At 41.9% G+C, this 13,214-nt stretch overlaps 1 protein-coding gene and 2 long non-coding RNA genes across 4 annotated transcripts in view; 2 read left to right on the top strand and 1 right to left on the bottom strand.

The window, feature by feature from the left end:
• The window catches only part of LOC142391412 (uncharacterized), a 91,335-nt gene extending 81,490 nt beyond the window's left edge, over nucleotides 1-9,845 (top strand). For both annotated transcript variants that reach the window (XR_012770548.1, XR_012770549.1), the window contains one exon: nucleotides 9,450-9,845. This is a non-coding gene — a long non-coding RNA (uncharacterized LOC142391412). The remainder of the gene's footprint in view (nucleotides 1-9,449) is intronic.
• Nucleotides 2,013-3,803, bottom strand: LOC142391411 (uncharacterized). The gene is made up of 3 exons (XR_012770547.1): nucleotides 3,764-3,803; nucleotides 2,497-2,631; nucleotides 2,013-2,400 (listed from the first exon to the last, which is right to left on the bottom strand). It is a non-coding gene; the product is annotated as an uncharacterized LOC142391411 (long non-coding RNA).
• A 957-nt stretch (nucleotides 9,846-10,802) lies between the features above and the next one.
• On the top strand, nucleotides 10,803-12,743 carry sox1b (SRY-box transcription factor 1b). The gene has a single exon (XM_075477183.1). The coding sequence runs from the start codon at nucleotides 11,283-11,285 to the stop codon at nucleotides 12,351-12,353; it is 1,071 nt and encodes a 356-aa protein (XP_075333298.1). The 5' UTR covers nucleotides 10,803-11,282; the 3' UTR covers nucleotides 12,354-12,743.
• The last annotated feature ends 471 nt before the right edge of the window (nucleotides 12,744-13,214 follow it).

The raw sequence follows: 13,214 nt of genomic DNA, 5'->3' as shown, positions 1-13,214 counted from the left end.
CGACCCTCATCTATGGTCTCGAGATCTGGGTAGTGACCGAAAAAATGAGTTTGTGGTTACAGGTGGCTGAAATGGGTTTCCTTCAGCGGGTGGCTGGGCTCAGCCTTAGCGATAGGGTGAGTAGCCGCTGCTTCTCCGCATCAAAAGGATTTAGCTGAGGTGGTTTTGGCATTTGGTTAAAGATACCTCCTGATCACCTCCCTTTGGAGGAGGCCCCGGGGCAGACCCAGGAGGAGCTGGAGACTGTCGTTAGGGAGAGGGATGTCTGGGTTTCTCACCTGTTGCCTCCGCGATTCGACCTCGGTTAAGTGGATTGAATCCCGATGTTACTGCAAAGTAAGCCTGTTGAGTTTTTGAAAAATCCAGTTAAACTCTCATTTATCATCACCTCCATACTTAGTGAGACTATTGGCTAACCCAAAATTGACATCAGAATAGCTGCCCCTCCTGGCACTTTGGTGTTTCTCTCCATTTTTGTACTCTAGTGTGAGCCATGCGAGGGCACTTTGGAAAAGCAGGAAGAGTTCCTGACCATGTCTGTCTTTATAGCTGTTAAACCTCTTTGTATGACTTCTTCTGAAGCTGCACCAAAGGTGTCAGGGTATCAGTCACAGTAGCAACAGCTTTTGTTAAGAGTGAAAACTGCAGTTATAGCACTGTGTCGATGTCTCAATTCATTTGTGCATTGATCAATGCGGCGAGCATAGTCCCAGCTTTAAGGCAGACAGAATGTAAAGTGGATTTCTATCCTTTCTCAATCAGTACAAACAACCGGCTTGTTCTGATTTCTGTCCTGTAAAATATATTAAATCAGCATCAGCTCTTCAAACTACGAAGAATACGACCTTTAGATTGCACGTATTAAGGTTCAGTGCGGAAACATTATCATATAATGCAATAGAATAACAAGTGATTTTCTGTTTCCAGAATATAAATATAGGCATTTCCCAACAGAAACAAAGCACTATGGGCACTATGACAGCAAATGTCTCTTTTGTGCAGCCGTTTCATTTTCTTTGCAGTAAGAAAAACTTTTTTTCTGAGCCCTGAACGTGACTCTTCACTGCAGGCGCATATTTGTTTGTGTGCTACCTGCTCCGTCAGTGCTGCTGAGCTCCAGTAGAGCGAACAGCTTGCTGTGACAGAGCCTTAAACAAATTCACTGGGTCGGCTGCTGCACAGCAGAAATGCCTTTGATTTTATTAGGCCTGTGAGTGTGTGTGCTCACAGCGTGTTTTCTTAAAAATTTCAGGGCTAAAGGCAGAGTGATTGTATAAAACACATCCCAACTACTGTGTGTTTATCTCTAACCGGTGCCTAAAGAGATTCCAATTCGGTTATTTTTATAGATACATATGATCTTTTTAAAAATCTAAAATAGAAAATAATCTATAAATGACTAAAATCAAACTTGGTTCTTTTCCTTATTGAACAGGAACGCCGTTTTAAGCTCTCTTTAATCTTACCTGTGCATGATGGTGCGTTAAGAGAAATAAATATCAAATTTCAAGGGTAGTTATTTGTAATGATATCACCCACGCGGTTATGGTCCGAGCTGGAGCGCCCACCATACAGACGAGGCTTTGGTTTTCACATAAGGGTGCCAGCATAGTTGATCACATCATGACTTATACAAGTTCCTGATAGTTTCAGAAACTTTACCACAAAGATATGCTGCCAGTTGGGGACAGTCATGTATGCAAACAATGAGGTGCTGTGCTCTGCTGTGGATAAGACAGAAGTCCTAGTTTTATCAGTGCAGCTTATCAGGCACCTTTCAGCCCACATGTGCCCACTTCTTTTTTCGTTGGATGAGATTAACGCAGCGGGATTACCATAAACAAAGTCTAACTCTCAGTTTTGGTCTGTGTTCATAGCTGTTGTGAAGCTTGACCATACCTTATTCTAAGTGTTTGTGGATAAAAGCATTGAATATATTAAAATGTATTTTGGCACATGAGGAGAACCCACACAGTATTAGACGGGTCTTTTAATGTTATGTTGAAGCTGGGGAAAAATAGAAGCAATACACAAATTAAGTTTGGATGGCGATTTAATGCCTGCTGCCAATGTGTGCAGGAATGTAACACTCAAAGTGTGTGTTACTGTCATCTGTCTGTGTTCAGTTAGCAGCCGACTTTCACCTTTGTTCGGCCCTTTGAACTAAGATGTATTTTTCCAAAGAAACAAGCATTTAGACAAAAGTCTTTAGTTAAGATGTGGAATCAGATGGGAAAGATCTCCTCCTTCTGACATGAAACTGTCACACAGGTAAAACATAGTATAAAGAAAGGAATGCTCTGCCTTTCAAATACCTCTGTTGCTGTACTCCAAAAGCAGAGGTAACAACAGTTTGCAGACTCAGCCTCGAACTTCTGTAAACTCGGTCTGTAGAAGAGACTGAAATGACAGTAAAATATGTCAATATGCAGTTCTACACATTAAAATGCTGCACAAACCATATGCAGTTTACACAAATGTTGGACCACAGCAAACCTCTCTTTGCCTGCTCATTCTACATCTTATTCTCTGATGCCACTGGTCCAGCTGCTTTGGGAACAGAGAGGTTTTCACTGGCCTTTTTTCTGTGTTGTCCCCAAAAATGGGACTAAATGGCCTTGGTGTGGATCTCTGAACAATAAAAACAATGTCAGGTTAGTTTTGTGCTGTTAACTCAACAACCGTTGGGCTATTATTGAGGGGAGGAGCTGTGTGAAGGCAGAACTGTTAGTACTGGTACCACAGCAGAAGAATATCTAATTAGATGTTATTCTTTTACTTAATACAGCTGCTCCCATTCACATTTCTGTTGCATCTTCAGCCCTAATAAAATTCAGATTTTTGTAACCGCAGCATCATCTGAGAAAATCAGCATTCAGGGAATTTTTAACACAGTGAATTTAGATATAGTTATGAATACGATGATCTCCTACAGAGAAAGTTAGAAGCGGCAGAAGGGCTTGAATGAATGTCTGACAGTACTGCTGTGTACTATTAGAGAATAGTTAATTATTTCTCTCCTGTGCATGTAACTGGAACAAGAACAGCCAAGTTGAGCTGTTAACTTAGCTCATCGTGGCATCCACAAATGCCACAGATTATAGCTCTACCATACACAGAAGAAGCCATACATGAACATGATACTGAAGCACCACCATCTTCTCTGGGCCAAAGCTCATTTAAAATGGACTGAGCTTTGGCTCAGATAGAATAGAGATCTGTTCTGTGGTCAAACAAATTGAAATTTTAGGTTATTTTATGAAATCATGCACAATGTTGAGGATTGTGACCTCTGTTGCTGATTATTTTGTTGCCTTATTGACCACCGCAGGGCTTCGGTCAGGAAGCACGCTAGACATCTGTTACGTTCACAACGTTTACTGTCGAACTGTATCGATACAGCGATGCGTTCTGTTTACAGAGCAGTTTCTGAAAATATACAATGAGAAATAAAGAACTGTTTTATCCTTGTGTATTGCTAACAGTTAAATACAGCAAATAAACACCAAACAGTAACTAAAAATACATTTATATTAATATCAACATCTGATATTCATTAGTGCTGCTTTAACCATTAATCCTGTAGCATACACATGTAAACCAAAAGTAATCTGCAGGCTAACAGTAACACAAACTCGGTTAGCTTAACGATGCTAAATTGCGATCATGCTAACGAGCAGAAACGGACATTTTAACGAGTGCAAATACACACCAGGAGCAAGAAACACTGTCAGAAAGGTAAGTAACATGTAATATAACTTACATCGTCAGTGACTGCCGCACCGGTGTAAACAGGTCGGTGGTGAACGTGAGGAAAGGAAGAGGAACTGCACAAAACAGTCTTCAAAATAAAAGGCCCCCTTCAAATAAAAGCATGACTATATATATAAACATTTCTGACTTGAGGAATTCAGAACACACAACATCCTCTGGACTACAGACGAAAGGCACAATCTGGGTTTGTATCAGCACTCAGTTGAAAAGCCTGCATCCCTGCTAGTATAGGGGTGTACATACAGGTTTAAGAGCTACATATGCTTCCATCCAGATGACATCTTTTTATATTTCAACAACACAATGCTAAACTAGCCTAACTACTCTGTATGTGGCCCTGTGATGACAGCAGAGATAGGCTCCTGCCTTCTTTGTCCCTGCTCTCAGTGGCCGTTAGCTCTGCTCCCTCATGAGAATTTCTCATACTTAACACAACCCTACATCTTCTTCAAAACTTGTACAACCACATATAAAGTTGTTGTTTTTTGTGCATAAGTTTTTAGACTTTTCCTGTTCTTTATTTACATCTTATAAACTTGACACATTTACTTGCCATAGCGCCTCAGAGGCTGTGAATCAATTTTATCAATCTGCACAACAGCTGGACAAACAACTTCCAAGTTAGCCTGGACTATATCAAGTAATGTCACCCTTACTGTTGTAATTGCCTAAAAGGTTCTCCTCAAGTTATATGAGTACGTGTGTAGCCCTGAGTGTCTTGAAGGTTCATGCTAAAACTGGCAATGGGAAAGGATTTAATTGCCTTCTATTAGCTGGTACACCCAGTTAAAAAACAGTTGCTACATGCTAATTATGGTGTAAAAAGTGTATAAGTGTGCTGGAAAAATGCAGTCCTGCAGGCTAAACATTCATCTGTCCTGCAGGCTGGACTCAATCATTCCTGACCAATTTGGCTTTCTGAGAGGAATTGCCAATGTTTGGCAGGACTGAGCTCCCAGCCATCGTGCAGACTGTAAAATGGATTAATCTCGTCTCTTTATCAGTTTGTTCGATGTGCTCATACTAAAGTGTGTTACCATCACTGCCAATAAATACTTGTGACTACCTCAGTTAATTTAGTCGAATGTAAAACGGACTTGGAGGATATATTTCATTAGACAAGAAGTTGCATCTCCATCCAATAAATCTATACAACAATTAGACATTGAAACACCCTCTTATATTAAATATAAATGAAGTGGTCCCATTTATATGAGCTAATAAATCCTTTTCAATATTTCATGTGCAAGTGTCCCGGTCCTTCCCTAAACCCCAGCTGCAGTGCAGGCAGCGTTTCCAGCACCATCCCAAACGTCCACGTGCTGCTCCACACAAACAATGCCTGTCAGAGCACTCTGGGGACTTCCAACCAAACAATAAATAGTTGAGGAAAAGACTCATGGATTCAGAGTAGTTAAGCTCAGAAAATAACGCACACTGGTATATTTTACAAATTTAAGGAGTTGGAAGTAGTTTTATTTATTAAATGTGTCAAAATAAAAAAGCGTATCCAAGCATGGCCTGCAGCTGTAACTTTATGAAATGGCTGATAGCCCCATGGTTGTAGCTCACATCTAAATATTTACAAAGCAAGCTACAATGTGATCCCAACATGTTTAGTGTTCACACTAATAACTAAAGTTGTGGTACATATTTCACTCAGACAGAGGAGGAGACATCCTTTGCTCACCAGGGAAGAAAAGCACAAGTTGCTGGTTTCAGCCGCAATTCATGATCATCTATTTCAACCAATATGGTGTTCAGAAAGTTATGGTTTAGATTTCAAAAGAGCCTCAGTGAACTACACACTTTGAACACAGCCTGGTAAGACAGATGTGAGAATATAAGGAAAAATCTAATCTACAGCAGTTGAACCAGTTTTATATCATACATCAAACACTTTTTCCTCACAGCGAGCCAGAGTCGAGGAGTCAGCCGAGTGCCGACTCGTACTTACACAGGTGACCACTTCAGTTTCAGCCCCGTACACGACACACCAGTGCAACAACTATCCTGCCTTGAGTGAAAAACATCAGTAACTGCCATTTATGGACCTGAATTTGTCATTCTAATAAAAGCGGCGTATATGCATACAATACGGAGTATGAATGATTGTCAGGGATGTTATATTTAGTTATTAGTTAACTATATTTGTATTTGTTGTTTTGAGTGATCAATATTAACATGTCTAATCAAAAGGAGGGAGATATGATTAATTGTCCTTTAGCATGTGCTGGGTGTTATTTTTTTCTGTATATAAATACATGTTTATCTATAGGAGGGCTTACTTAGTTTTGTCAGTTGTTTGCACCTGAGGTGGCTTTAGAGTTGAAGTTAGTGGCTGAAAAACTGATCTGTCCCATGTGTAAGTAAGGCATGAATTTGAGACTCCTTCAGAGCTACAGCGAATGCTGTTATGGTCTTTCATAAAGTGGAGATTAAATGTTGGAAATGTTGATTATAGTGTCAGTGTGCTTTGTGAACACAACTTTCCACATACACACACATTAATCATGTTTGTAACCTAGAGTCAGAATCCAGCTAACTGCTGGAAACAGTGAAATCTTCTTTGTAGTTGTGATCAGGAGCGAAAGTCACGGCTTTGGGCTGGTTTGTTTTAAAGCCTCCGGCATTGGTGTTTGTAGAGGTCGGTGATGCAAACGGCGCGCCTTCACTGCAAGGATTTACATCCATCAGTCCGGGATCCAGCAATTTTGTGTCGCGCCTGGTCTTTTTTGCAAGAAAGGTAAGGTTAAAGTGATGGTTCGGAGTAGATTCACCCTAGGGTCATTTGAACCGTTACATCCAGCCAAGTAGCCCACCCAAAGTAAGGAAGCAAGGCTGCTCAATTTCTCCATTGATAAAATAAATTCACAACTCTACAACATAAAAATTCATGTAGAATATAGCATATACTTTGTTGTCTACAGTAGTAGATCAACCCTCATCTTACATTGAAGCTCCCAGATAAAGGAAATGACGTCGACGCAGCTTTAGCTGCAGAGAAGCTATCAGGCTTGTGTTGATAATAATAAACTCCTGGACTATGTACAAACTTCCAAATGCATCGTTTTGTGAGTACAGACCATATTTGTACTACTGTAGAAGTTTGGTGTCATGGCATGTGATTTTAGTGTGGTAATTTTGGAGATACTGCCAGGGTCCGTTAGCGGTTGTACTAAGCAACTCAGCTGATGTTCAGCCAATATCGGAAAAACTTCGGGTGGGCTACTTGGCTGGATGTCACGGTTCAAATGACCCTAGGGTGAATCTACTCCGAACCATCACTTTAACCATATTATATGTCTTCTAATCACATCATTTCTACCATTTGCATTGTGTAATGTTTAGGTTGTCCTGGTGTCTCATTACAGTCTTACAATAACTATGCCAGGTTAGTGCTAGGTAGCACAATAGCTCTACATTTTACATGACTAGCAAAAATACAGTTGGATTTTTTTTTTTTAACCTTGTTTGTTGCGTCAATTAGTTTAGTAGTATTCCGGACAGACTAGCAGTATTTTGTCGTGTAATATTTTAGTAGCAGCCTAACGTTATATCCAACTCTACCCCCTTTCCAATGTGTAGCATTGCGTAACGTACTGTACTTGTGCTAGTTTGAGGCTAGCAACTTGTTGACGTCTAGTAATGAGCCGCTGGTCTATGCTTTTTCGCAAATGCAACCCGAAGTGACAAGTTATGAACTGACTTATTTTCAATGACACCTACCACATAAGGGCGAGTCCTAACAGACAGACCGCACTACTGTTAATACATTTTAACTGTACATTTTCATGCAGAAGAATGTTATTTTGGGGCACATTGAGAAAGGGGGCAGAGTGAAGTGAACTATTTTGCACTCTGTTATGTTATGATACTGTCAGGTCTAGGGTACCACTGTGGCTAATATATGCACCTTTTCATTTGCAGAATGAGATAATTTACCACAAAGAAACTATTACAAACTTTAACATATTTAAACACAGGACACATACATTACTCCAGCTTGGCCCATTGCTGTTGATAAAGTCTTGTATCCTACTGCTCACATAGGAAACCAATTTTATTTTCTAAACACTACATATCATCACAACACTCCAATTACATAGTTTCATTCATTCAGTCCCACCCTGAACATGCACAGACCAACTATGGGAAGAGAAACCATGAATGAGACACCAAGCCAGAGATGTAAATGTCTTTTATTATACAGACAATCCTTACGATGTACCAAAGTGCTTTACAGCAGGTAATAAATAAAGAGAACAATAAAATTACTTTTTTGTTGCAGATATGGAAACATCTCTAAAAGTGGACAACAGCCTCTCAGACTTTACAGTCCAAGTTACTCAAATAAAAACGTGATTGGTCACCATTCATCTCCAGAGGATAACAGAGACATGAACAAACTAATCATTCCTTTTTGATCATTCAAACCTGATGCAACAAAATTCCTTAAACTGACTCTTTCTCTAAACTACACTTTGTCAAAGGGTGTGGTGTAGAGGTAGAAAAAACAGGACCCAGATGCAGATATATACTGTAAATAAAACTATTTATTCCACAATACTGTAACACCAAAGCCAGATTACAAACATGAAGGACAGTGGGGATCTGCCAAAGAACATGAACAAACAGGGAGACTAAATACCATGAAGGGTTAGTCCAGAACTGAGGGAGAAAAAAAAAAGGTGAAGACATGACACACTGATGTTCTCTGCAAATCATATTTGAAGAAATGAGGAAAGCCAGCATTCTGTAATAGCCCGACAACAATCTGGTAAACACAAGAGCCAATCTTTGAATTCCTGCTGATTTGTATTTTTTTTTTTTAAATCCTACAGGACACATCCACATCTCGTCCTGAACCTCAGTGTGTCACACAAACTTTGACATCTGAAATCAAAGCCTGTTTTTGGCCTTCTCAACATACTGTTATTACTTACATAAATAGTGTCTTAGACTTTCACAGATTCAGACACCATTCCATCTTCCACATTTTTCACTTTGAAAAATGGACAACAAAATGTGTACGGTTGGATTGAGTCCCAAAACTCATAAATAAATCAGTCCACAGAAGCTTCATATGCAACACTGAATCCAGCCTCACTCACAGGTTAAGGTGTCAGTGCAAACATTTCCTTGCAATTGATTATATTCAACTAACACAATTGTGACTTGCTCTTAATCTGATCCGCTCCTGTGCTACACTGATTATTGTCTGCCTTCATTTTGCTTTGCATGTAAACAATCTCTAACTATGCCATCGCTGTCTTTCAAAGCATTTGATGCAGGCTTTAGTGGGAATGCCTGAAAGCAGCAGCCACAGAGCTGATGACTCCCTCTTCCCATTTCAGCATCACACAAAGCCAACAGGCAGCCATCATATCTCAAAGGTCAACCTGTTCTGGACAGTATTGTAAATAAAACCATCCACATGTCCCTGAAATTACTAAAAAAAAAGTTGATTCTCCTTATCAGCTGCCATTGATTCCTTTACAGAGTACCTCAACACTGAGCAGCAGAGTCAATTCACAGAGCCTTTTGAGAATCATCAGATCAATAGAAGAATTGACACATTCGTAAATAGAGCAAAGTGTGGTTACTGACAAGATATTATTACTTTGTAATTGTGAAATATTTCTGTCAATTCTCTGATCTGATTTCTGTCTTAGAGATGCTCTGTTGGACACATTTTCCCAGTGAGCGCAAAGCAGATCATACAAGCCACTCAACAGCTCTGGTGCATGAGAGGAAGAGGAATATCCAGCCAACGCCAGCGTGCTAACATGGTTTACCAGCTCGCTGAGAGGCGGGCAACACCTGACAGATGCCACTTTGGGAGCATAATCCCAGAGGACTGGAAAGATCCTCCACATGACGGGAAGCCAGAGGACACCAGAACAACCCCGCCTGTCCTCATTCGTCGTGCGCTCAGAGGACGCACACTTTAATAAAAAGGGAAAAATGATGCAAGTGTGAAATAAAGGATAATAAAGAGCTATAATAATTAAGATATAGATAATACATGATGGCTTGTTTCAGATACTTTCATGTCTAGATTTTCTGTTTTGTGGCTTATTCCTAAATAAACTCACTTTCATAACAAGTATTTTTCTCTACAAAACTGGATTTATAATCTCAAGATAAATCAAGTGTGAAGATAATCATTTGCAGTCTAAAATATAGTTCATATATATATTTATATATTCATTTTTGCTGCTGTGGAAGCTTAGGCCTACTGGTAGTATTTAATAAAACGGCAGCAGATTGTGCCGTTTATTTTGTATTTTCTTTTTCTTACAGGTCATTACAGACTAAATAAAGAAAAATAAATATATATATATTTATATATATATTTCTGGAAAATCGCCAGGCTGAATCGTCCTTAGTCCTAACACAACTACAGCACGTGCAGCGATCCTGGGCCCTTTGGCTGCAGGCCTTTACAGACAGCAGCGTTTCATTCATTCATTTATTTATTAAAATGTGCTCATTAAAAGCCTGCGACTCTTCTAACATTTATTATAGGATTACTGTAGTAGTAGTCCCCCCCAGTCCCTCCTTCTCTGGGAGCGCTGGTGGAACAAACAAAAGATGCACTTTGAATGGCACGTGCTCCCGGCGTCAGTCACCTGTTTCCTAGCAACGGGCACAACAAAAAAGCACCTGTGGCTCTGAATAGAAGGGGCTGCGTAACCCTTAGTTTGACAAAAAGACGAAAAAAAATGACACATTAATCAGACCCAGGTTTTTATGAGCCATTCAAAAACATGCTTACAATGTACAGCATACTGTAGGCTAATGTCTCATTTGTTAAAACAGCGTGTATAGCCTACAACAACCTTTTAAATTCAATTGGGTGATTGTTGTACCTGCTGTAATTCTAAATAAATGTGCGAAAGGTTTTTAATGTCGCTATTAAATGCCCACCGCATTTATTGAATGTTTTAGCGAACGTGTTTTCTTCTCCTGCTACAATTCATTTAAACTTTTACTGAATAGTTTCTGATCGATTCCTTAACGTGGAGAGCGCACAGAAGAGCAGGTGCAAAACTCTTGCCATCAAACTGTTTGCATGTGTGTATTTTCTAGCTACGTATGAAAAACAGATGACTGAGGGAGTAATTTTTAGGTCTCGCGCTCCGACGTCACCAGAACCTCGAGCCCCCTGCATGCAAATCACGTCTCCGCTCCAGCCTCTCCATTGGCCGTCACTCGCTCATTTAGCTGCTGTCAGAGCGCGCGGCCCGGGCACGCTCCGGTAACTTCCCAGCACAGCTTCTACCAAAGTAAGCTCAAACAAGTCCTTTCCATCCTTCTCAGCGCTTGTGGATGACAGTGGAAAGGCGAAAGGGGGAAGTGTGGGGCAGTTTCACCTCAGAGCGGATTTCATCCTGAGTCAGAGCATCTTTTCATCGCTGTTTATTTCACTCTTTGCCTCCGTCTTCCTCGGAGGTTGAGCTGCGCGCGGGCCAGTCTGACTGTGTCCCACAAAGACAAGGTGAATGTACAGCATCATGATGGAAACGGACTTGCATTCCCCCGTGGTGCCCCAGACCAATCCATCCAACCCGGGGGTACACGCGGGAGGAGGAGGCGGGGGGCCCGGAGGCAAAGTCCCCCAGGAGAGAATCAAGAGACCCATGAACGCCTTCATGGTCTGGTCCCGGGGCCAGCGGAGGAAAATGGCTCAGGAGAACCCCAAAATGCACAACTCTGAGATCAGCAAGCGGCTGGGCGCAGAGTGGAAAGTGATGACCGAGGCGGAGAAGAGACCTTTCATCGACGAGGCGAAGCGGCTCCGGGCCATGCACATGAAGGAACACCCGGACTACAAGTACCGGCCCCGGAGGAAGACCAAGACTTTGCTGAAGAAGGACAAGTACTCGCTTGCCGGCGGACTCCTCGGCTCTTCGGCGGGTGTAGGAATGGGCGGCGGGCAGCGGCTGGAAAGCCCCGGTGGGGGGCATGTAGGAGCAAACGCGGGCTACGCAACCCACGTGAACGGCTGGGCAAACGGCACGTATTCGGGCCAGGTGGCGGCCGCGGCGGCGGCGGCGGCTCACGCGATGATGCAGGAGGCGCAGCTGGCGTACACGCAACACCCGGGCGCCGGGCCTCACCCGCACCATCACCCGCATCCGCACCATCACCCGCATCACCACCCGCACAACCCGCAGCCCGTGCACAGGTACGACATGAGCGCCTTATCTTACAGCCCCCTCTCAAACTCTCAGAGCTACATGAGCGCCTCGCCGCCGGGCTACGGCGGCATCACCGGTTACACGCACCAGCACCAAAGCTCCGGCGTCTCTCCGGTGTCAGGGGCGATCGGAGGGACTTTGGGTTCCCTCGTGAAATCTGAGCCTAGCGTGAGCCCCCCGGTCTCCGCCGCGCGCGCACCGCCGCCGTGCCCCACGGGAGACCTGCGGGACATGATCAGCATGTATCTGCCGACCGGCGAGGCGGTGGGGGACTCCTCTGTTCAGGGCAGACTGCACGTGCTCCACCCGCAGCACTACCAGAGCAGCGGCTCCGCTCCGGTGAACGGGACGGTTCCTCTCACGCACATTTAAATCTCCACATGAACTGTAAGCACTGCAAACCACAACCAAATATTCAAACTGTGGGCACCAGCTCCTGATGAATTGTAAATGATAGGCGGTTTTAGCCATAAAATGCAATCACTTTGAACAAACTTTTTCTTTTTTTATTGTTATTTTTTATTTTCTTTCAGTGATGGATTTTTTTCCGTGTCTGTCCGAGCTAAAGGGAAACTCATCCGATTTACTGTCGCTCTCTGGAACAGGAGCGTGCCAAGTTTGGACACGATTTAAATTATAATCCGTGAAGGCTGGTGCATTTTGAAGGTTTTTGTTCTTTTTTTTTTTCTTGCCCCTCCCCGACTTTTCTGTGGAATTACAGGCACCAGCTGTGTGTTTGAGCGATTCTTCTTTTTTTTTTTTTTTTTTTAAATAAGAAAACCGTATAATAAATGGAGGGTGGTGTGACAAATGTCTTCATAATAAAAAAAAGTTAGGCAGCAGTTTAAATTGATTTTTCAGTTTTGATGCTTGTAAAACATGTGAGTCAGTCGGTGTAATTTGAATTTGTTTCTGTTGTTGTAAAATCTTGTAAATTGTGAATAAATAGGCCTACTGGAAACGCTTTTATGCAATTGTACATAATTTACGAAATGCAAAGCCACCGTTTTTTGAGTCGAAGGCGACACATTTTGTCGCCGAGTTTAATAAATGTTCCAAGATGTTGTTCCGTCTTGGAGAAAGTGGTAGATTTGTTCGCCTTTTTGTATCATTATTTTTCTATATTACCATCTTTTTCATTTTGACAAAGCCTCCTGTAAACTAATTCTCTAAATATTTTTCTAGCCTCATAAATATAATATAATGAATCGGGATTCATTAAGTGTCGGCAAA

This window comes from Odontesthes bonariensis, chromosome 11 (genome assembly GCF_027942865.1).
Source record: "Odontesthes bonariensis isolate fOdoBon6 chromosome 11, fOdoBon6.hap1, whole genome shotgun sequence".
Taxonomy (NCBI): domain Eukaryota; kingdom Metazoa; phylum Chordata; class Actinopteri; order Atheriniformes; family Atherinopsidae; genus Odontesthes; species Odontesthes bonariensis.
The sequence above is the reverse complement of the archived record's forward strand: the minus strand, read 5'-3'. Positions and strand labels throughout refer to the sequence as shown.

Bases quoted from the DNA above. Each gene is read 5' to 3' on its own strand.
- sox1b (XM_075477183.1), top strand. From the start codon at position 11,283: ATGTACAGCATCATGATGGAAACGGACTTGCATTCCCCCGTGGTGCCC.